At 36.8% G+C, this 24,474-nt stretch overlaps 2 protein-coding genes across 2 annotated transcripts; both read right to left on the reverse strand.

Moving 5' to 3' along the window:
• Nucleotides 1–3,590: 3,590 nt before the first annotated feature.
• Nucleotides 3,591–6,265, reverse strand: LOC139741065 (uncharacterized). The gene is made up of 2 exons (XM_071651652.1): nt 5,841–6,265; nt 3,591–4,065 (listed from the first exon to the last, which is right to left on the reverse strand). Exons 1-2 carry the CDS (start codon nt 6,263–6,265, stop codon nt 3,591–3,593), a joined length of 900 nt encoding a protein of 299 aa, XP_071507753.1.
• A 10,714-nt stretch (nt 6,266–16,979) lies between these two features.
• LOC139741066 (uncharacterized) lies at nt 16,980–18,642 on the reverse strand. The gene is made up of 2 exons (XM_071651653.1): nt 18,218–18,642; nt 16,980–17,463 (listed from the first exon to the last, which is right to left on the reverse strand). Exons 1-2 carry the CDS (start codon nt 18,640–18,642, stop codon nt 16,980–16,982), a joined length of 909 nt encoding a protein of 302 aa, XP_071507754.1.
• Between the last annotated feature and the right edge of the window lie 5,832 nt (nt 18,643–24,474).

Below are 24,474 nucleotides of genomic sequence, written 5' to 3' on the forward strand. Positions count from 1 at the left end.
TGATAATGATAACAGCTTGTCGTCACGACGCTCTATTTGTTTTTAGTAGTATACATGAAAAAGAAAAGGACACTAGTCAGTCTCATATCTGTATATTGTTAAAAATGTTCATTATCAGTATACAATACTAACTCGTTTCTCGTCCATCAAAGTTTTCTCTTATGTCAGTTGTTGGTGGGGTTTTTTGGTACATATTGACATGTCATTACTTTGAAATGTTAACAAATTAGAATCATTAACGTTTGACCTCCAAATTATCATTGAGAAACAGGCAACAATTTAAAAAAAAAGAAGTTGATGAATGTTAGCTTTTGTTTCGAGATTTTCATGAAAAATTGACATCTCTGAATGACATGCATGCCGTAATTTAGGTAAAGGCAAAAAGTTGGGAAACAAAAGTTATAGGGACAACTTGTTCACTTTGCTGAAAAAACCTAAACAAAAGCATTATAAAGGTGACAATACGCCTTCGGCAGTTTGCACTAATCTCGCCTCAAGTCTTTTCATCCGAATTGCGAAATATTGCCAAATGCACCTACAATTTTGCACACTGATTTACTTTGTACAAAATGATGACCGTAAACACTACAACGTATCAAGGAAACAATACTCAGCGCCTTGAAACAAACGAAAACTGCTTCGAACTTCTTTTTGATAAAATGAGAAAAATACGATGAATACTCACTGTTCTATAGCTGCTTTTTGGTTGAAGTACGAGTCAGGGGTTTTCTCAAACTTTCTGGCCAGAAAAAATGTGAGCCTCTCTAGCGTCTCTAGCATATCTACCGAAATGCCAGTATTTATACCTTTCCGAGCTTGCCGAGCACACTGAACATCGTCATCTTGTCTATGAAATATTGAGACGTGTTCCGTTTAATCATTCTCCCTCTTCATCCGCCCCCTCATGGATCTTGATATGTTCTGCATGGCATCTCACACTCTTAAATGCCTCTTTTTCCCAATTGACAGAGTATCCGTCTGATTTCACCATTAATGAGCCGTGTAAACACTCCTTTTCCCTGGAGATTGTTCCATCTTTTGGATGAAATACGAAACCTCATTTCAATGTTATTAGTTTAATTTGAATGAAAGGTATGTCACTAAATTCTACAGGAGAGATTGTCGTAGTCATTTTGTCCTATATTACACTCAAAACTCTGTTTAAAAAAAAAGAGAGATGCGTGTGTGTGTGTGTGTGTGTGTGTGTGTGTGCCAGAGTTGATATCTGGGTAGAGGGAGCAACTTTTCGTTAATGATAACGTTAAGGCATTATTTACCACTTGCAGATGAAACAAAACCCAGCTTTAGTGCTTGAAAATAGTTCTTAAATGTGAGTTAGGGATAGAAACAACCAATGTAAAAATGTTAATCAGTATAATCAATGTTAAGTATCGTTGAATGTACAAAATGTGAACAATAATTATGATAAAATTGTTTCTAGAATAAACCTTCTACAGCTTTGTTTCATTGAGAAAAATAGTGATATCTCCTTATATTTTAGGCTTTATTGTGAAACTTGTAGGATCTTTTGTGATATAGGCCTACAACCTATACAAAATATGCATATAATGTGATTACTCGAACATTTTTCTTTTTAATCGCTGCACGCTCCCAATGGTAAACAGTACCTTTAAGTAAAATCTTGTGGCAGTTATGTGTTCTTGGGATGGCGAAAGGCCGATATTTTGTCAAAGCTTATAATCACTGATTGGTATACGCTTACACAGTGTCAAAATGTAGACCGTGTAGAGTCTTCAGGAATCCATCGAATTAAAACATCACCATATTTTTTTTCTTCAACTTTATGTGCCATGCCTGTACACTTTTTATGATTTAATGATGATCATTTTGGTACTTCACTACAGGTATGATCACAGGAGTGAACCACGACAGGAAGTTGATGGTAATAACTTTACATTGATCCATGAATTTTGTATCACAACTCTTTTCTTTCTATTCTTGACATTAAAAATATGTCTTTCTAGCATTAATAGTATATCTTATTAAGCCTTCCTTTTCTTTTCTTTCATATCCATTCTCATCTTTTTCCCTTTTCACTGCTGTTTTAGCGGGGGTGAAGAATTTATCTAAGCAAGGTCATATGAATCGAAGTACATAATGTGCCAAACGCGTCATCATTCCCAATAAACATCGATGATGAGCTTAGCACATGGAGATGATATGATTAGTCAACAAACAACCCAAGGGCAAATTGCAGAAACTTGTTTAAATATCTGATTGGAATCATTCCCAGCTCCGTTGTCATCCAAGACAGACGACCACTAACAGATTCAAAAAGGCGAAACTAATCATCTAGTATCGATGTCCGCATTCTAGTCTCGTTTATCTATACTCTCTACGCGCCCTATATATAAATGTATATGTATATATTTTACTATTAAGGTCATCATCAAATAGGGAAATATAACATCTTTTAAACGATACTCCACTCTTTACAAGAAACAAGAAATATCTTAAAGATACTATCAAAGTTATCAAAAGGCCAGTACAATGTATTCTAGTGCATTTTCTTTGTCCGAGCTTTCAGCAGCTTTAATCTCATATATCTCAAACGGATAAAAATGTATATATATCTGCTTTACATATAAACTCTCTCTCTCTCTCTTTCCATATACTTATATATACACATATATATATATATATATATATATATATATATATATATAATATATATATATGTATATAGTGAGAACTTTGAGCAAAGAAAATGGGTTATATGTATATATATATATATACATATATTTATATGTATATATATCTATATATATATATATATATATATATACATATATACATATATATTTATATATACTGTATATATAGAAAATAACGTTTGCAAAAGAAGATGACTTAAGGTTCATCAGTGCCTTATTACTACTCCGAGTTTCACGCACCGCTTGGGATGCGATCATCCGGTCATCGAGCACTCTGTACGAATTAAGATAGCCTATCCAAATATGTATACATGTATTTATGACATTTATTTATCTATTTATTCATTTACCTGTACATCGATCTATTTTTCATTTATCTACGTATAAGGGCACTCAGACAAATACAGAGATAGAGGGAGAAAGGGAAAAGATAATGGGGGGGGGGGCGACAGAGCGTGAAATAAGAAGGCAAATTGAGAACCTGTATGATTTCATGTCGCACTGTTTTATTTCACTCATCACAGAGCAATTGTTTATGGGTAAATATCAGCATTCATTTTAGTTATACCACTGCGTCCTTAAGAATTGCTTAAACACAGCGTTGTTATTAGCATAATATCATGGTTTGATGGAAGGCTCTTCTGTTTCAATCATAGCAAGATAGATAGATAGTAATTAAAAGAATTATAGCACTTGTGACTGTGTAGAACTTTTTGGAATTTTCTGCTGGTTTGAGACTTAGTCACTCTGGACGCTGTATCAGCTTGTAGAGATAAGAAAGTGTGACGGTGCTGCAGTGAATGCCTTGCAAGTGCGAGCTAGGTCGCACATGGCACTGCTTGAGACTTTACTTTTGTATTACGACTCCTGTTACTTATTGTATCACTTGATCGATTCCAAAATCTTTCATGAGATTTAGCGCCTGAAGATGACCTTCTGAAGAAAGTCTTGGTAGCCGGCGGGGAGCCTACGCTGGAACAGATTCTGAGGGATCCTAGCGTCCGCTGGCGGGGTGGAACGGACTAGGTGTGGGTGATGTGGAGGAGGCTTCTGTCCACCACCTCCACCGCCTCCTCCGACTACGTTGCCGTCGCCGTCAGCGTCAGCGGCCTTGTAGCAGTTGTTGCCACCGACGTTGACATTCTTTGATGGATCTCCCTTGTAGCAGCCGAGGATGTAAGGGAAATCGGCCGTGGTGTGGTATTGGTACACACCGTCGCTGTTGTAGCGGCCGTGACACTCGTCGAGATCGCTCGAAGTCAACGTGTTTCCGTTCTCGTCGACGGGCCCGTAGATTGCAAAACCGTCGAGGGCGACGCCGATCATAGGAGAGGGAGCGCCGGACTCGATATCAAAGAGACAGCTAGATGGCTGCCTGTGATAGTGATACCTGTAGGCACATGAAAATAATATAGTATTCAGTAAAAACAACTGTGAAGCTTCGAGAAACAGCTGACTGTGGCACTGTAACAAATCTATCAAGTATAATGTAGCCTAGATTTGACTCTACTTGTTTCTTGTTACTTGTTTCTTATACATGAAAACAAAAAGACTGACTGGCCATGGAGTATAGATACTAGAACATAAATAGGAATATATATATAGGAACATACATAACAAACACTTAAATTGGAATATAATATCTAACATAATAGTCAAACTAGTGATGAAAGTTACATTATGTGTTGCTGGACATTTACGAAATGCATTGACTCCAATTTCATGTGAATCGGCTGCACGATACGCACATTGCTGACCAGGTCTTGTAAAGCACTATACGATTTTATGTTTTGTTTTGCAACATAATCATAGAAGTTGCGATTACTACCGCTACCAGAAGACAGCCAGCAGCCAAGAGGGTAAAACTACACAAAAGTTACTGTGGTGATGGTAGTTATGAACGACGTTTTTTTTTTTTTTTTTTTTTTTTTATATATAGATAAACCTTGGTGTTTTATCACATGATCAAAGTAAAGTCATCTTCATAGACTATGTGTTCCATGATGTTTTCAATAAGTTTCAATAAGTTTTATTTCTGAATTTATTTCAGAAAATAAGTACAGCAATTTCAAACATATTGTTCACAGGTCATGAAAATACAAATGAGTTCACATAAGTATATAATAATCATGTGAAATAATACATAATTTTCATTACAAATCTTGAAGTATACAGGTGGGGGAGACCGTTAGCAATAAGCAAATCTCTTTACTGAACATTATACCTTGTAACAATTTTTTTAACAAAAAGAACGGAGCACACAGGTAGAACAAATGAAATAAATCTTTACAGTATTTCAAATGTCATTTCACCAAAGGACAACACAAGGTTGAATGTAAAAAGACGAAAAAGAACGAAAAAGGGAATAAGGGACCCGAATAGGAAGAGTAGAGAGAAGAGACAAGAAGAGACGAAAAGCAGTGAGATATAGTGTTCAGGAGTTGGGAGCTAATTTCAAACGAAAACGTAATTTCTGATTCGAGTGGTACATTGCGAGAAGAACTTTTTTTAACAAGATGATTTAAAACGTTGTTAAGAAAAACTGCTAGGTCACCATTCAATGAGCTCCATACATCTGGACCATACTGTCTTATAGAATTTTGAGCTATATTGAGTTTAGGATTTTCGAAATGATAATCTGTCGCATGGCGGGTATAGGATATGAATGAATACTATAATTTGATATATACATATCTTTATACAATTCAGGGAGCTGATCGTTAGTAAATCTATACATAAATATGGCTGTAAAAGCCGACGTTGATTGATTTGCGATCAAATTGAAATGATGGTTACAATTCGTTATTCTGAAAGGTTCGTTAATCTGAAAACGAAATAAAGTTCGTAATTCCGAAGGTTCCGTAGCAGCGCATCTCTTTCTTTCTTTTTCCATTTTCGAATAAATGAAGTTTTGAATTCGCAAACCTATTTTTTTTTTTCCGGATTAACACTTTATTTCATTTTTGCATAAACAAAACTTCGGAACGATGAAAACTATTTCATTTTTGGAGACTTGTCCCTTCTGATGATGTTCTGACGTTCGTATTTTAATGTAGAACATATCTTTTGTATTATATGATTGTAAAATAATGTCTGATCAAAACAACAACCAAATATCTAAGAGGGAAGCGTTTACCATAACCCATCAACACAATCATTTCATACCTTCCATTCTCATCAGGATGTCCGTCGCACATATCGAACACCTCGGCACCATCGCCCTCCACCGCGTTCTCGCCGTTGGCGTCCCACGGGTTGTAGATGACGATGCCGTTGACGGCGATGGCAATCGGTCCGCCGGGAAGACAGGTGGTAGTCGATGCCACCTGCGGTTCCTGCGGCACGGTGTACTGGTTGCTCTGCTCCTCGATCGCGTTTGGGTTGTGGTTGCCCGGGAAGCTGCCGGTCTCGTGGTCGGGGATGTTGTTACTGCGGATCACCCAGTTGCTATCGCTCTCAGACACGGTGACCCAACCGGTGAGGCCAGTGTTTAGCTCAGGGTTGCCCGTGGTACCGAAGTAATTCGTCTCATCTTGAGTGATGCCGTGTGCGAGTGCCACGCACACCGCCAACAGCAATGTCGACAGCATGGTTGTATCTGAAATCTGAAGACAAATGTGCATTCAGAATTTCGTGGGTTTTTTTTCTGTAGGCTTCTATGTACACCCAATAGAACCTATTTTCCAGCTATAGCAGCCTGTCATATTTTTCACTAGAATATCATAGGACTAGACAGGAGCAATATGCTGTAACGAAAAGATGAAAGCAGTAAGGATAGGACTACATACAATTGTACAATTTGGGAATAAGAAAGAGTTTCATTACTTATATTTTTGACTGCTTTGCAACTTGCTCTATATTGAGATTGGGCAATGAAAGGCCCTGTAAACATTGCTGAAAGACAGGTTTGCCGTTTGGAAATACACTAATACAACGTAATTGAACAATTCGTCCTCCGACTTTTGACAGAACTGTGAAAATATTATTGTCACCGAAAGTGGTGTGGTAGCTCTAGGACCCGGGATAATCAATCTTGGTTTGAGTATATAGCAAACAAAACAAAACAAAACAAAACAAAGCAAAGCAAAGCAAAACAAAACAAAACAAAACATAACAAAGCAAAGCAAAACAAAGCAAAATCAAGCCGAATAATTGAAATAGTAATTCGAAAGAAGCCCGATGAGAATATCTCAGCGAGTATAATCGGTGGTTTCACATAATATAAAGGCTAATTGAAAAAAAAACATAACATGACTATGAGGAAAAGATCAAAATATTTTTGACGACCCAACTGTTGTAATCACGCTACCATACATTCGAAGGTACTTATGATTAGCTCTCGCAAGAAAGGTTGGGAAACACAAAGTACCATACCGCTGAGGTGATGCTTGAAATTCTCCAGCTTAAACTCCGGAACTTCCAGACCGAACAGCAGACTGGCGAGTGACACCACGCTGCTCCAATATCAATAATTATTATCAATTCTGCACTTTGAAAGATTATGAATTAGCATTGCGTTCAAGATTGATACCAAACGCCTGACGTCATAAAAAAGAAATCTTTCTTGAAGATCGCCTGCCTATCAAATGTCAGCGATACAGTTTGTCACACCCTCATGTGACACCCAGCTGCCTCGATATCAATGAATTACTCAGGGTCGACGCCGTGAAAGATTATGAAACAGCGTTGCGTTCAAGATTGTTGATGTCAAACACCTGAAGACATGAAAAAAGGGAGGAGTCAAATATTTCTTGGAGGTCGCCTGCGTATCAAACATCTTCGATACAATTTGTCACACCCTCTACGTAACAAATCCTCTTTGTTCGTCTACATACTTGCCAAATCAAAACTCTGATTTCGTCGTTTGGTACAAATACAACACAGAAAGTTAGAAGATATATTTCTTTTAGATAATTTGCTCTGGTGTGTGTCTGATGCTAAAGTTTTTTTGAACGAGATAATCAATCTGTGATTGTGATTATGGTATTGATGATGTAAACGATATCTGTCGATAGGAAAACGACTAAGAGATTGTGTATACGAAGTAATGAAAACAAAATGATGAAGAGACAGGTATGACAGATATTCATAATTCTACCAAAAAGAGATTGTGAGAGATCTTCTTTATCTTTGTTTTTCACAAATTTGCAAATCCGAAATATGGCACCATTAACTACATCACACGTAGAGCGACCAGTTCGTGGCAAGAATAGTAAAACATAATGTTTCACGAACCGTCCTCTCTCTGTTTACGTTATGTACATAAGAAAACTATTGCTCATTGGATTATTATCTACGCGATGTTAAAAGAAAGCAGTAGTAGTGTTCAATGTTCTGATCAAATTGGTAGCCATACATTCAGACCGAAAACACATATGAATACTCGTATGTATATGTGTATAATTATCAGTATTCATTGATAAATGTTTCGGAAAGATTTTCTGTACCTTTAATTGATTCTGTGGTGAACTCAACTGGAACACACGTTATAATTTCTCTCTACTTGGAACCATTCTCACTGTTTACGAATCTGCAGTGACCACAGTAACCCATTAGCACATAATAAAATGCACGCAGTATTTTTGAACTTTCTGAGCTGTGCTTCAAGATCTTTTTTTTTTATCATTTCCATATTTGGCCACATAAGTTGTAGAATTTGTTGATCTAAGTCTCATAACAATTATGCGAATACCTGAAAAGGCTTTTCCTCAAAAAATTGACTGGAATATTCATTATGTTAATATAGGCATACCTTAATTGTGTGATATTGATTTTTTAGTAATTGTTTTTAAAAGAATTTGTGATATTGGAAATACGATTTGAATCGAATTTAAAAAGCAAAGATGAATTCAATAATTATATTCGGATTTTTACAGCTAATATCATAAAAGACCAAAATGTAAGAGTAAGCATAAAGTTGATACAAAATCTCACTAACGAAAAGGCTAGTATGCAACACCACATTTCAGATCAGAGAAATAAAATTCTTCCAATTGCCATGTGAAGACAGGTAGGTCATGCATGTGCTGGTAATATAGAAATATCAATTTGAATGATATTTTCAGATTTGCAAATGGGAATTGTATAGACTTTGAAGTGACCTTCAGTCGTTTTTTCATCCATTCCAGCCTATAACTAGTTGACAATTGACCATTATAAACAGGTGTGGTTTTCACCAGCGGTCTTTCGTTATATCATCGTTAATCAATTGTGCACTTTTATACCACACAAGCTAAACAATATTGATGATAACGTGAAATCCTTGAGCAAATTTGGAGAGGAGAGACCGATAAAGGTCACTTCTTAACTTAGAGCCGTGTTCAATATCATCGATCGTGGCCAATCTTAACCCTAACTAGGCCGGGCTATTTAGGTAGTTGATAGAGCTGGGGAGAGGGGGGGGGGGGGGCTCCCATGTCCCCCCTCCAGATCTTGGCCGTCGACCGCGCGATCGCGACGAAAAGTGTCACACACATTGCCTATGATGTAGTCTAAAATACCATGAAGTTAATTTTTCAAAAAATTGTCATTTATGCTAAATTATGCTAATTTATGCATAATGATGCATGAAATCAGACTATTTGGTATAAATCACAAAATAAAGCTCAAAACAGGCACATTCTATGTGCAAATATTCTTTTTAGTGTCCTCAGCAAATGTAATAAAAAAAGTTGTGATATCAGAAAAAATTCTTAAGTATTTTACTGTTTTTTGAATTTCTTATGTATTTCCTTGTTTTTTCGACTTTATGTTTTTCATTGTTTTTTCAATGAAATTTGTCCGCGACATCGATCCAAACAAGAAAATATGTTATTCATTGATTTTAATCAATAAAACACCAAAATAATCATGCTTTTATGAAATTTGCCTGTAAGCACAGTTTGCATTGAAATTGTACACGAATTCACGTTTTTGAGCAATTTTGGGTCTGACATCCATGTACTTATTTATGTGTAACTTCGGAACCGCGCGCCCAGGCGTTGCAAATTTGGTGTCAAAAGATGCAGGATACTCGAAAGAAAAAAGTCATGAAACGTCGCGGCGATAGCTTTTTGCGATTGCGATACATCGCGCGAAACGTCGAGGGGGGGGGGGCCTCAGAGGCCCCCTGGCCTAGTTAGGGTTAAAGGGCCCCTGAAATCCAAATGCATGTTGATTTGTATTGATTTTATGATACCCTCAACATCACATTTGAGGTGAAACGAATATCTAGAAACTTTCCATATATCTTTAACGATTTTTTCTATTTTTCTTCAGAGTACTTGGAACGCCCACAAAAAAAAAAAGTCCTTCCAAACCAATATTCCTCTTGTGACCTCATCTGTCAATCATTGCTAAAGTACTGAAATGTTTAACAAAAGACACTGGAATGCACCTTCCCTCGACTCAACATAACTTGCATGTTCCCTCGCCATGTCTTTTGTTAGTCACAGAAACATACAATATCTTTTGTTAGTCACATTGATATCACAGTAACATGCAAATTATGCTGAGGTCACAAGAGGAATATTGGTTTGGAAGGATTTTGTGGACGTTCCCAAGTAATCTGAATAAAAATAGAAGAAAAATCGTTAAAAATATATGGAATGTTTCTAAATACTTGTTTCACTGCAAAAGTGATGTTGACGGTACCATAAATCAACACAAATCAACATGCATTTGGATTTCAGGGGCCCTCTAAACTTGTGCGTCACGTGACACACTAGTCGGTAAGGTGACAGTGAAAAAAAAAAAGCAAACAAGCTGTCAGGTGGTGTTGGTGCAGCTATTCTGAATGTCCGCGTATGATGACGTGATTTTAAGTGGCCGCTCGGCTTTTGTAATTGATTGAAATTAGTCCGTCCTCTCGCACTGGTATACATGCTCTTATTTTCTTGTCCATCGGAGAAGACTAGAATTTTAGTGATGTATTAATGAATGAAAGAATATGTATTTAATTTTACTTTCAGTTTTACCAGTGTACTGTTTTTCTCTCCAAGGAAAATTGATCATACAATGTAAAAGGTTAGGGACCATGATAGGTAAGTCTATTAGTCTTATACTGGCCATTCCCTCATCAGTCTTGTAGTGTCAATAACGAAGGAGAGGAAGCACTGGTAGACTGAATTCAGAACTTGATATTGATTCAAATAGTCACGCTCGATGAATGCTTACATTGACCTTCAAATTGAGTTGTTAGTAATATACAGGGTGCTAAATATCCAAATTAATATTACACTACTTTTGTTTGCAGTTGATTTGCTTTTTCTTCGCTGGCCCAGCTGGTCAGTTCACGAGGAGATGAACTATTAACCTCATTTCATACCTTTGCTCACCCGACATTGAACAACAACGTGTTTTCATGCAAGCAAACAAACAACACTGTCCAGTTGAGCTAAAAGTCAGTACGTTCCTGACGACCCTGGCTAAGTGTAAGTAGGCCCTATATATTTCAGTTAAAGGGGCATTCCGGACGATTTTCATAATTTCACATCATGAAGTACATAAATCAACAGCTCCATGTATAGATTCGTGGAATTTATTGTGGTCCTTGAGCAGAGAAACCAATAAATTGAAAATCTTAAACAAATTACACTGAACAGTGTTGATGACATCAGAGCCTCATATATTTCATAAATGTAGCAGTGTAATTCCATTACAATACCACTTGCTCAACAAGTTCACCTGTGAAAAATCTATGCATGCCTTCTTCTTTTGTTCTGCTTCCTTGAGCCCCAACTCATGCATTCTTATCATGCTTATGGTGAGGCTGGCAAGTCATCATCCTTGTTCATTGCAATTTGTTATAAATTTTGAAAACATTCTCATTCCTTATCCCAATCACTATAAATTCTGAAATTCTGTACTCAGTTTAACTGATTTATAGCTGTTCAAATGTAAAAGTCTGAAAATCATCCGGAGGTCCCCTTTAAGATGCGCTCCCTGTACAAAGTCTTTACGCACACGCAGCCCGTAAGCTGCATGCGTATACAAGCCATTTCGTATGATTACATAACTCTCAGCAGAAAAGGCCATTTTTGTACCAACAAGTCTGTCAGTTTTCGAATTTGCTGAGACAAATATCTGTGATACATTCATTATTTACGTAACCCTTTATGGTGCCTTCCAGTACATCCACTTTACAGCCAGCCCGATCGTTGACAGTATAGACGGAAAAGTTTGTTAATGCATTCAGTGCAAAATAATGAAATGGCTGCTTTCTATAAATCATATAGTGAGTGATAATTGAGGGACCATTCTGGTCATCATCTGGTATAACTAGGTTCACTCTCCGTTTGAACCTGGTTGATGAAGCCCTATAATTATTCATCACTTGGTCCCTTTGAAAACAAGTGAAGTAGCTAACCAATTGACAAAAAGAATATGTCTTGTTTTCAACGTGCACACATTTGTTGTTTGTTTGTTTGTTTGGTTTATTTCTGCATTTTCTTTCTCCAAATACAATTGCAAATGAAAACAAAATGATACAGATACATACAAATCAATACAAAAAAAATCATTTGCGTAACAACATTCAGTCTGAAGTGGCATAATTATGAATCAAAATAACATATTAAGGCTTACTGTATCTAATAACAAAGGAGAAATCAATACAGGGGACCGTCATCATAGCAGAGCTTGACGTGGATGAGGCCCTATCTGAATATGTGATACCAATGTAATACAACACCAATTATATATGTACTCATAAAACTCTTAATCTTAATACACAAAACGCATTTTGCTACAGAAAAAAAAACAGAAAAGAAAAATAGTGACTTGGCGCTTTAGAACAAGAAAAAAAACAGCACGCAGCACCATTGACTGCTGCATGGTATAGTAGACAATAAAAGTGTAGGTGTGTGCGAGTGACAGTGCGTCGTGTGTGCAGGTGACAGTGCAAGAGAGAATAAAGGCTGTAGCATGCCTATTTTGGGGGTAAGGTATACGCTTTAATGAATGTATGCAATATCATTATCAAAGAAAGGAAAGGAACGGGAGGGAATGAAAAAAAAAACACTTTACATGGATCAGGGCTTACTGAGACTTCAGAAAAAAAGAAGAAAAAGTACATTGATCAAAAACTACTAACTGGAGACATATTTCAATAATAAATACTTTTTTAAATGAGCTTTAAAGGAAAACAGTGAAGTACACTGCTTTAATTGATCAGGTAGGTTATTCCAGACATCGGGACCGTAATGTCTAATTGATTTCTGAGCTAAAACAGTTTTGGGGTTTACAAGGTGAAAATCTGTCGAACGGCGAGTTGGATATGTGTGTATATTCGAATTTAAGTGAAAAATATTATGAAATAAAGAGGGAAGTTGATTTGTTGCATACTTGTACATAAATATACCTGTTTGTAAAATGTGGATGTCCTGAAGCTTCAAAGTATGCAAACGATGAAATAAAGGATCTGTATGAGATAAATATGTGGAATTAGTAATAATACGAATAGCACGCTTTTGGAGTAAATACAATGAATTCAGTTTAGTAATACTACAATTTCCCCATACAATATTTGAATACAATATATGAGGCAAAATTAAAGAATTATATAAAATAATCAGGGATCGTTCTGATAAGAGATCTTTCAACTTCCAGAGTACACCAATATTTCTTGATAGGGTCCTTTGTAAACAGGATATATGTTCGTTCCATGTTAAATGAGAATCGATTGTAATGCCTAAAAATCTAATAACCTGTTTCTCGCAAAGAGAAAACCCATCAATTGATATGTTGACATTAAGATCCTGTGAGTAGGGTTTTCTAAAATAAACGAAATTTGTCTTATTAACATTCAAAGATAACTTGTTTGATTTAAACCAATTCAATATATTCAATAATTCAGTGTTCAAACGATTAACAAGTGTCCCTATATCATAATCTGATGTAATAATCGATGTATCATCAGCAAAAAGTATAAAATTCAAAGATGGAGAAGAACCTATAATATCATTTATATAAATGTTAAACAACAGAGGCCCTAAAATGGAGCCTTGAGGTACCCCACATTTAATATCAAGTTTGTGTGATTCATAAGACTGAAAACTAACATACTGTTGACGGTTTTGCAAATAATTTATAAACCAGAGCAGAGCGTGACCTCGTATACCATACGTATCAAGTTTATGTATCAATACTTCATGGTCGATGGTGTCGAATGCTTTCGACAAATCCATGTATATACCTATAACATGCTTTTTATCAGCAAAAGCTTCAATCATTTTATCACACATGTGAGCGATTGCATAGTCAGTAGAATATCCACTTCTAAATCCAAATTGATTGGGTATCAATAAATTATTGGTTTGTAAAAACTGATATAACCTTTTATACACAATTTTTTCAAGAACTTTGGATATACTTGGTAATAATGAAATTGGTCTATAATTACTCATTAATTTAAAGTCATCTTTTTTATGAATGGGAATAACTTTTGCAAGTTTGAATGAGTTCGGAAAAATGCCTGTTGAAAGAGACATATTAAATACGTGAGTTAGAGGGCTTGCAATGTAAAAGATTATTAGTTTGTTTCAATAAATGAACACTAAGACCATCATGCCCACTCGATTTAGTTGTTTTCAGATTCTGAACAATATTGATTATTTCATGGTCATTGGTAGGCGTGAGAAATAATGAATTTTCACAAGGATTGGGTAAATAATCAGTAAAATGTGTATTACATGAATTCATATTAGATGCTAAACTAGGACCAATATTTATAAAATAATCATTAAATGAATTGGCAATTGTGGTAAAATCAGTAATTTCCTCATTGTCAATGATGATAGAGTTGGTAGTTTCTTTTACCGTCTTTCCCATAAGAGCATTAACAGTTTTCCACAATGAAAAAAGATTATCCTTATTTTTTTCTATATTAGTTGAATAATACAATTTTCGGGACAATCTTATTACTGATGTTAATTGATTTCTATATTTCCGGTATTTCATAAATGAGTTATTACTTTGATTCTTTATTGCTTGCTTATATAACTTATTACGGGTTGATATAGACCGCATAATACCTTTGGTAATCCAGGGTTGTCTATTTTTCTTTAAAGGTTTCCGTTTAACCAAAGGAATATTTCTCTGATAATAATACAATAATCTGCTGATAAATTTTTCATAAGCAGTATCAGCATTGCTTTCATCAAATACATCGTCCCATTCTTCCTGCGCTAAATCAAATATCAAAGAATTTATATTACTTTCTGTTTCCTTATAATACATTTGAGATTTTTTATTTTCAAAATATTGTTTTATTTTCAAAGAACTATTGTTGATGGTAAAAACAGGTAAATGATCGGATATATCATAATAAAATATACCATTTGTGAATTCTGTGTTTATTACATTTGAAAATATATTATCAATAAGAGTTTTTGATGTACTAGAAATTCTTGTTGGGTTGTTGATATGTGGTTGAAATGAGAAAGTTGCTAATAAACTTAGCAACTGCATTGTATGATTATCAGAATTATTTAAAAGATCAATATTAAAATCTCCCATTATAAAAGTGTCTTTCTTTTCCTGAGAAATAATACTCAGAATTTGATCAAAACTTTCTAGAAAACAATCAATGTTATTTCTTGGGGACCTATATATATTACCTATTATTATATTTTTTGCTTTACTGTTCACAATTTCAACAAAAATATCTTCCGTACCCTCGATATGTAAGTCATGCCTGACTTTTATATCAATGTTATTTCTAATGTAGAAAGCAACCCCACCTCCCTTGCCTAAGTAACGATCAGAACGATACATTCGATAATGCTCTAAATTAAACATTGGTGGTGAATTTGTATTAAGCCAAGTTTCTGATATGCCAATTATACTAAATTGAAAATTTTGTAAAGAGGAAAGAAATGATTCTATGGAATCAAAATTCTTATTTAAACTTCTGGCATTGATGTGAAGAAGACTAAACAAATCCAAAAATGATTGAAATTTATTTTGTTTTATGAGTGCATTAAACTCGGCAGTTGTGTAATAAGTACTTTCGGAGTCATTCAAACTTTGATCATCAAAGATCATACCATGAGGGATCATTGTCGGTGTGGGGGTATGAGTAGAAATTGAAGGGTTGTGGGAAGAGGTTTGAGTGCAAGTGCAGGTGTCTGTGTGTGCATGTGCGCTGAGCGTGCGTGCGTGTGCATTCATCTTGAGTGTATGTGATAAAGAGTGAAGCGTCTAAATTATTTACTTGAAACATACAACGAACTGGTCTATTATTGCACATCAAATTTTCACCCCTAAATGACTTGATCAGGGATTCACGTTTCCCAAATTGTGCTTTGACTAAATGTTTTTTAAACTTTTATTGTATTGACAAAATAACTACCTTTAACTTTGTTTAAACAGGACCCCTATTAATGTCGATAAAAAGAAAGAAAAAAAAAACGCTTTTGGGAAAAACGTGGAGGATACCGTATTTTTTTAAACAGATCCCTTTCCACCCCTTTCTTTTTGCATACGAGTGCCTACAGAAAGCCAATGAGACGATCATATCCCCCACCACACACACACACACACACACACACACACACACACATTCACACACCACGTAGTGAAAGCATTTCCTTTGCAGAGGTCGCCAAAATCATCAATACCTGGTTATCACTATAGGTCCTCCGATTTTCTGCAAAATATAAGTGAGACAGGTGTTTTATGTATCCTTGTTTTAGTAGCCTTCGGATTTATGACGACATATCACACTAACCTGTATAGCTTTCCAAATAGCAGCGTTAATGCCATTGTTTAGGTTAATGCATACACACACAAACACAATTATAGATATATACATATAAATCCAGACAGACAGACGGACACAGGGAAAGATATAAAGAGGAATGACAAGTACGGAATATGACGGAATATGAAATAAGACAAACTAAAAACTCGTATGATTTGATGTTGGCGTTGCTTTAATTTTCCCTTTATAGAGCAATATCAATACGTTTATGGGTAAAAATCCCCATTCATTAGAGCGAGTGCACAAACTTGCACACTTTCGGCCGTATTGTCTGAACATCGTGCCGTTATAACCATGACATTATTAGGTTGGTTTAAAGAAGTCTGTTCAAATCCTGTTGAGATAGATGATACCAAAATTATCGTCTACAACTAAATGGGACTTCTGCGGTTTGCGAATGAGTTCCGTTGAACACCTTCTTAGTTTGCAGAGGTTTAACTCTCCATTTTTTATATCAAGAAAAGGAAAGTGTTAGGGTGCAGTAAACACTTGCAGCGAGACTGCACTAATTACTTCGTTCTGCCTCATTAGATTTCTAGTCTTAAAAGAGATAAATATTTCTTTTAGCGCCTGAAGATGACTTTCTGAAGAAAGTCTTGGTAGCCAGCCGGGAGCCTCCGCTGGAACAGATTCTGCGGGATCCTAGCGTCCGCCGGCGGGGTGGAACGGGCCGGACGGGGTCGATGATGAGGAGGGGGCTTCTGTCCACCACCTCCACCGCCACCGCTGCCTCCTCCGACTACGTTGCCGTCGCCGTCAGCGTCAGCGGCCTTGTAGCAGTTGTTACCACCGACGTTGACACCCTGAGGCGTTCCCTTGTAGCAGCCCAGGATGTAAGGGAAATCGGAGGTGGTGTGGTACTGGTAGATACCGTCGCTGTTGTAGCGGCCGTGGCACTCGTCGAGATCACTCGAAGTCAGCGTGTTCCCGCTCTCGTCGACGGGTCCGTAGATGGCAAAACCGTCGAAGGCGACGCCGATCAACGGCGAGGGAACGCCGGACTCGATATCAAAGAGACAGCTGGAAGGCTGCCTGTGATAGTGATACCTGTAGTAGGCACATGAAAATAAAGCACGTAAAACAACTTGGGGGCATCGAGAACTATCTGACTAGAACAAACTACAAGGTGAACTGTATAACGTTATACAGTGGAGATTGCGATTATCGACATTTTCGTCGGTTACCAGCTCTTTATGAAGCGAGCTGTGTATGGCATCGCCAAAGTTGAATAATATTTTACCGTGCATGAAGAGAGGACTAAAATATTTGAAATGGATGAACCTAATTAATTGTTAATTTTCTGAGAGGGCAATCTTTCTTTTACACAATGTGTAAGTTTTGGATTATAAAATGAATGGTAAATTGTGTTTGTTTGTTTTTTTTTCAAATTTTCTAGAACATCGTTGCTTTTGTAGAAGTGTGATGAGGTATGTATCAGAGGCTCTGTGTTATTTCTTAGAAACCCTTTACATACTCTTCACTTTCATCTCTTATAACTTCTGAAAGATAATGCTCTACTGCTTTAAAAGCTTAAAACGGTAAAATTTCATAACTTCCTAATTGTAAGCGTCATGGATTTTGTTTCTTCATCAACCGTACCCCACGGAAGAGAAGAAGTAAAAATTACTGTCACTTCTTGAACTGCGTGGTGATGGTCTACCCAATCTATTTGGATGTAGAACATCACATCGTACATGCATTCATATGTAACTAACGATAATAACAGCAACAACCAAAATACATTTAAGAAGGGGGCGGATGCCAAAACTCGTCAACCAGTGTCGACGCCGTCATTCCATACCTGCCGTTCTGGTCAGGATGTCCGTCGCACATGTCGAACACCTCGGCGCCATCGCCCTCCACCGCGTTCTCGCCGTCGGCGTCCCATGGGTTGTAGATGACGATGCCGTTGACGGCGATGGCAATGGGTCCTCCGGGAAGACAGGTGGTAGTCGATGCCACCTGCGGTTCCTGCGGCACGGTGTACTGGTTGCTCTGCTCCTCGATCGAGTTTGGGTTGTGGTTGCCCGGAAAGCTGCCGGTCTCGTGGTCGGGGATGTTGTTACTGCGAATCACCCAGTTGCTACCGCTCTCCGACACGGTGACCCAGCCGACGAGGCCGGTGTTTTTCTCAGTGATGCCCGTGGTACCAAAATAATTCGTTTCATCTTGGGTGATGCCGTGTGCGAGTGCCACGCACAATGCCAACATCAATGTCGACAGCATGGTTGTATCTGAAATCTGAAAAGATACATTTCCATTTGTTCTTCTCTTTAGGCTTCTTCACCACATGGAACTTAGTTCTCGTCTATAGCAGCCCCGTCGTATCTTTCACAAGAGGTATCGACATCGAGGGTAGTATAACAAAAAAAAAAAAAAAAAAGCTCAGCACGCAATGACCAAAGGATGAGTAGGAAGCAAAACATACAATTGTACATTTTTTTAGTATCAGAACAAATTTCGTAAACTGGAATAATACTGTGTCGCAAACAGCCTTTTTTATTGGGCTCAAATAATGTAAAGGAGGTGTCGTGGCTGAGTGGATAAGAGCGCTCGTCTAGCAGCTGCATTTGTATTTCCAGGAAAGGTACATTATCTTATAGTCCTCCACAGGGAATGCCGATCCTGTAGTTGTCTGCTTGAATGAACTGCCTCCTCAGCGGTCGTGTAAAAAAAAAAGTCATAATTATTCAATTCAATTTATTGATTTCATAAAAGCAATACAGCTAATATTTTGTAAGATAATCAAATGTCGAGGAAAACCACGAAAAAGCCAGTGGCTTGAAGATTGTGATTCCCTTTAAAATTAAGATTTTGATTTGAAAGAAGCTTAATGGAAATGTATCAGCTTGTAAACAGTTAGCTTCATGGTCACGAGAATTGAAAATATCAACTTCTTGAAATGATTAAAAGAAATCTACAGCCGAGTTAATGCTGGTGTTATTTTTTGATACTATATAGAATGCAACTGAAGAGCACTAAGGATCAGCTGTCATACGACAGGTTCAAACACGCTAAGTACCATACCGTAACTGATGCTTGAGGTGCTCCCGCGCAAAACTCTGCAACTTTTTGACTGACTGGAGTGTCATCCCGCTGATCCGATATTTATATTCCTCGAGCTCTGTATACCAAGATTATAAAACAGCATTGAGGATTGTTGACATCGAATGCCTGACGAGGAAAGAAAGAAAGAGGATGGGGCAAATATCTCCAGGGGATAATCTGCCTGCTAAGCATCTTACCCTCTAAGTAATCCATCAATATCATCAAATCTTCTTTGGACATCAAATCAACACAATATTGTTGTCGTTTGGTACAGTACGACGATGGAGCAGCACCAACATCTCAGCTCATTTTTCTCATTCATGGACTTAGGAATGTTTACCCTAACAACAATCCATTTACACACTTACATACAATGTACGTGCACAGGTGGACACATGCATACATAAAATAATATTAATGTATTATCAAACACTGTCAATGTATCAAGTTAAAAGATCTCCATTTTCATTGACTTGATGTGATTTATATCTGAGGATGTTTTTTTTTTTAACATGAAGTAATTGTGTCAGGATTATGGTGAATATAATGTAAGAAATATTTGTGAATAGGATGCAGTTAGAAGATTGTGTATAAGAAAAGATAATGAAAAGGAAAGGATGAATAAATGAATATGCAAAGCTTTCATAAATTAAATGATTGTAAGAGATCTCCTTGACTTTTGATTTCAGCTGATATAGACCTACAATCTGATCATCAACGAAAATATTTATATTAGTAACAATATTGCATCTCGAGTGGCCAGTTAATGATATGAATTAGCAGAACGTATAATTATGATAGCTGTTTCACGAGCAGTAGAACAAATAACGTTAAAGGGGACCTCCGGAAGATTTACAGATTTTTACATTTGAACGACCATAAGTATGTTAAAATGAGTACAGAGTTTCAGAATTTATAGTGACTGGGATGAGGAGTGATAATGTTTTCAAAATTTATAACAAATTGTAATGAACAAGGATGATGACATGGCAGCCTCAGTAGAAGAATGCATGAGTTGGGGCTCAAGGAAGCAGAAAAAAAAGAAGGCATGCATTGATTCTACACAGGTGAACTTGTTAAGCAAGAGGTATTGTAATGGAATTACATTAAGTACATTTCTGAAATATGTGAGGTTCCTATGTCATCAGCGCTGTTCAATGTAATTTGCTTAAGATTTTCAGATTACTGGTTTCTCTGCTCAAGAGCCACAATAAATTCCGCAAGCCTATATTATACGTGGAGCTGTTGGTTTATGTACTACATGATGTGAAATAATGAAATAATCTGGAATGCCCCTTTAAATAATATGTTCTTTGCCATATTAATAAGCATTATTATTTCAGCTCTGATCATGTAGGTCATGTTATGTGTTGATGACATAGAGTAGTAGATCTTAATGTCATTAGTAGACTTAGGATGTTAATTGGAACTACTGAAAGTTCATCGTCCTTTTTAGCCGTTGTCGTATCCATTTCAGCCCCAACCCATGCAACAGGTGTGGTTTCCCACGAGCGGTCATTCGTTATATCATCACAACGTGATCATCGTTGATACGGTTATGTATCACACAAACTACTGATAATAACGTAAAATCCTTGAGCAATTTCGGAGAGGACAGACAGAAATAGGTCGATTCTTAAAGACGAGTTCGATATTATTCAGTGTGCGTCATGGCATTTTCTCACGTGACCATGGTGACACACTAGTTAGTCGGGTGACAGTGAAAAACTGTCAGGTGGTGCTCTTAGAGGCATTCGCTGACGTCGCTTATGATCACGTGATTTCGAGTTGTTGCTCGGCTTTTGAAGCTGATTAAGATTAGTCCGTCCTCTGACACTGCTAAATGCACGCAAAGATTAATGTCGGAGAAGAATAAAGTATGAATGATGATTGAAAGAAAGAACATGATCCGAATTTCATCCTCAGGGTTTTTTTTTTTTTTTTCGTGCAGGGAAATTATGTGCATACAATAAAAGCGGCACGGATTGAAGAGGTATATGATAAGCCTATACCTAGGCTACACTTGTACCTCCCTTCTCTTATGAAGGAAAGAGAGAATATTCAAACTGTTTTCAGAAGTAGATACGGATTCATTCCGCATGATTCGGTCGAAGCTTACTTTGACCTATAAAGTAATCAGTTATTCACAGGGTGCTAAATATCCAAAGTAAGATTAGACCACTGCTTTTAATTTTAGCTGTATGTTATCTAATTTTGATCCAGCTGGTCCATTCACGAGGGGGTGAGATTAGTTAGGATAACCTTATTTTATGTAACCCTCGCTCCCTTTGCATAATATTAGATAAATCGGTCGAATAAGCTAAAGTCAGTAACATAATAATACAAGTAATCCTGAGTTCTTGTCGTTCTTTTGAGCACACGACGAATCTAAAGTTGAACTCTGCTCAAACCTCTTCGCTATTAACCTCCAAACGTTCACGCCGCGCTTGAAGCAAAAACTCGTTGAGTACATGCAGCATCAACGTACGACCAGGTTTGAACGATGAGCGGGAATGTTGGACCAGTACAGAAATGCTTTGGACAGCATCTGAAACTACGAGGCTTTTCTATCAATGAGACTATCAACGTCACGAGGTCGCTCTCAGACAAAGTAAAGTGCTACCCATCCGCATCCAAGAAGACCTCAGAAATAGCCCCTCAGTGGTGTATTAATATACGGTATATCAAATTTGCACCCTTTACCCTATAAAGCCCAAGGGGGCACATTGTGCCCCCTACCATATTTTCGTTTGTCACTCCCACACCCTTTCCTCGATTTCAACCAATTTGGGTGAATTTTCCTAGAATCTTATTGCAAACATCTTGATATATGATTTAGCTATGTCCGATATTGCTGGTTGCCATGGCAACCGTAAACTGACAACCATGTTCGTCAGATTTTGCGTGATTTTTTGTTCCAATTTCAGTTAACAGTATAATAATGGATGGAATGGGGTTTTTCTTGGCTGTAATTTGCTGAAGGACCAAAATGTGAAGTAATAATGGTTGTGAATTACCCTGAAATGCTCTTCTTATTATTTCCTTTATTTTTATACGACATAGGCATCAAACAATAGATATAATACAAATAATCGAAAATACAGCATTTTTCAAAGACTACCCTTTTATTTTGGGTTATTTTCACACAAGCTTTGCCTGTATCATACTATCAATCTGCAAACTCAAAATTTCAATATTTTGGAAATATGAAATGTGATACCAATTTATGTACCCATTCAAAGCAATACATCATAGGTTTTATATATTTCTTTATATTGTAATGAATAGCGCCCCCACATGTTGACCATGAGAAATTTCAACCATTACAAAGAGTGAAGGTTGACTTGCTTTCCCTTCATGGTAAATGTGAAAATGATTGACATTAAATAGAAACATAATAACTTGGGATAAGGAAATGAAAAGAAAAAAACATGATTTTAGCATATTTCCTATGTATTTCTTTATATTTTGGTAAATAGCGCCCTCAGTGGATGACCTTGAGGAATTTCAAATGTCAGGTCATGTAGAGTATGATTTGCTCTACCCATGCACCAAATATGACGGTCATACATCATATAATATAGAAGTTATATAGGGGGCACAATGTGCCCCCCCCCCCCCCCTTAAGGGCCTGGAAGGGGTCAAAATAGCTTGGGCTTTAAAAATGGCGTCACATCGGTAAAACAAACCCTAAACATGCTAAATGGTATCACCAGAGTTCACCCTATATAAATGACGTTTTGAATAAATGCTTTTTACACTACTTGGAAAATTACAGGAAATAGGGAATCCAATTAAGCACATGCCAGACTGTATTCAATCCACAAAATGTTGTAGAGAATGTCTAAAACGTGATTCTAGTTTTTGAATATTATAGGACACCTTAACATTGGTAAATGGTGAAAAACATCCCATTTTCATGTTAGGAAACCAGACCCTTTTCAACGACCCCTTTAGAACCCGAACCTTTGTTAACAACATTTAGTGTATATAATCGAGTGTCATTAATTTCTAACGCATATCTAAAGTATCAGATGTGTGTATTCCGTTCACAGCTCATGTCGAACCCTGAGTGGAATCAGTTCTTGTCACCCACCCCTTATACAACCTGCTCTGATATAGGAACCGGAATCCTATTATGATATCACTATGCAGTGCTGTTCATAATTCGTCGAACTTATTGTCCCATTTACCATGTGTTTACGGTTTGATCTTTGTGACATCACTCGCATATAGCTCCCAAGGCAGTATAGACTTGTCATAGCATGGGCTTCCTTGAAAATTTGATTCATAATAATTTATTATTCCTTTTCAATTTCTCAAAGCGCCATCGGATAATCGCATGTCTTCAGGACTTCAACATAATACTCTGTGAATGTTGAGTCATTTCATAGAAATGTTTATAAAGAGGAACAATTGGTTACAGTAAATATATATATGTATATATAATATATATATATGTACATATATATGTATGTATATATATATATGTATATATATATATATTTATATATATATGTATATATATATATGTATGTATATATATATATATATATACATATATATGTTATAGGCCTAGACGAGTGTGTGTGTGTGTGTGTGTGGTCTGCGTGTTAACTTCTCTCCCCTAATACTAACGTGCACAATAACCTTATACGAATAACGGAATCAGTATAACCCTTAAACTTAAGTGAAAAATCTACTTGATTCCCGCGTCTACATACACACGCGCGCACGCACACGCACACACACACACACACATACACACACACATACTCATACACACACACACATACACACAAACACAAACAAACATATGCGTCTAATTGATAATGCATACAGAATGTTTAACGAGGGCGGTCCCCAAACATGCAGCTTCTTGTATTTAACCACGCGTTTCTCTACAAAGAAAATGGCTCAATGGCTTCTCCGGTTCACTAATCACTCTTTCACCCCCCCCCCCCCCCTCCCGCATTATTTCTGCATAATAATACTGTACAGGTAGTACCA

Source organism: Diadema antillarum, unplaced genomic scaffold, assembly GCF_040938485.1.
Source record: "Diadema antillarum isolate AM-2024a unplaced genomic scaffold, OU_Dant_1.0 seq00000900_RagTag, whole genome shotgun sequence".
In the NCBI taxonomy this organism is placed as follows: Eukaryota; Metazoa; Echinodermata; class Echinoidea; order Diadematoida; family Diadematidae; genus Diadema; species Diadema antillarum.

Coding starts and splice junctions, on each gene's coding strand:
- LOC139741065 (XM_071651652.1), bottom strand. CDS start 6,265: ATGCTGTCGACATTGCTGTTGGCGGTGTGCGTGGCACTCGCACACGGC. Junction 4,066..5,840: donor CATCCTGATGAGAATGGAAG/GTATGAAATGAT, acceptor ATGTGCCTACAG/GTATCACTATCACAGGCAGC.
- LOC139741066 (XM_071651653.1), bottom strand. CDS start 18,642: ATGCTGTCGACATTGATGTTGGCATTGTGCGTGGCACTCGCACACGGC. Junction 17,464..18,217: donor CATCCTGACCAGAACGGCAG/GTATGGAATGAC, acceptor TGCCTACTACAG/GTATCACTATCACAGGCAGC.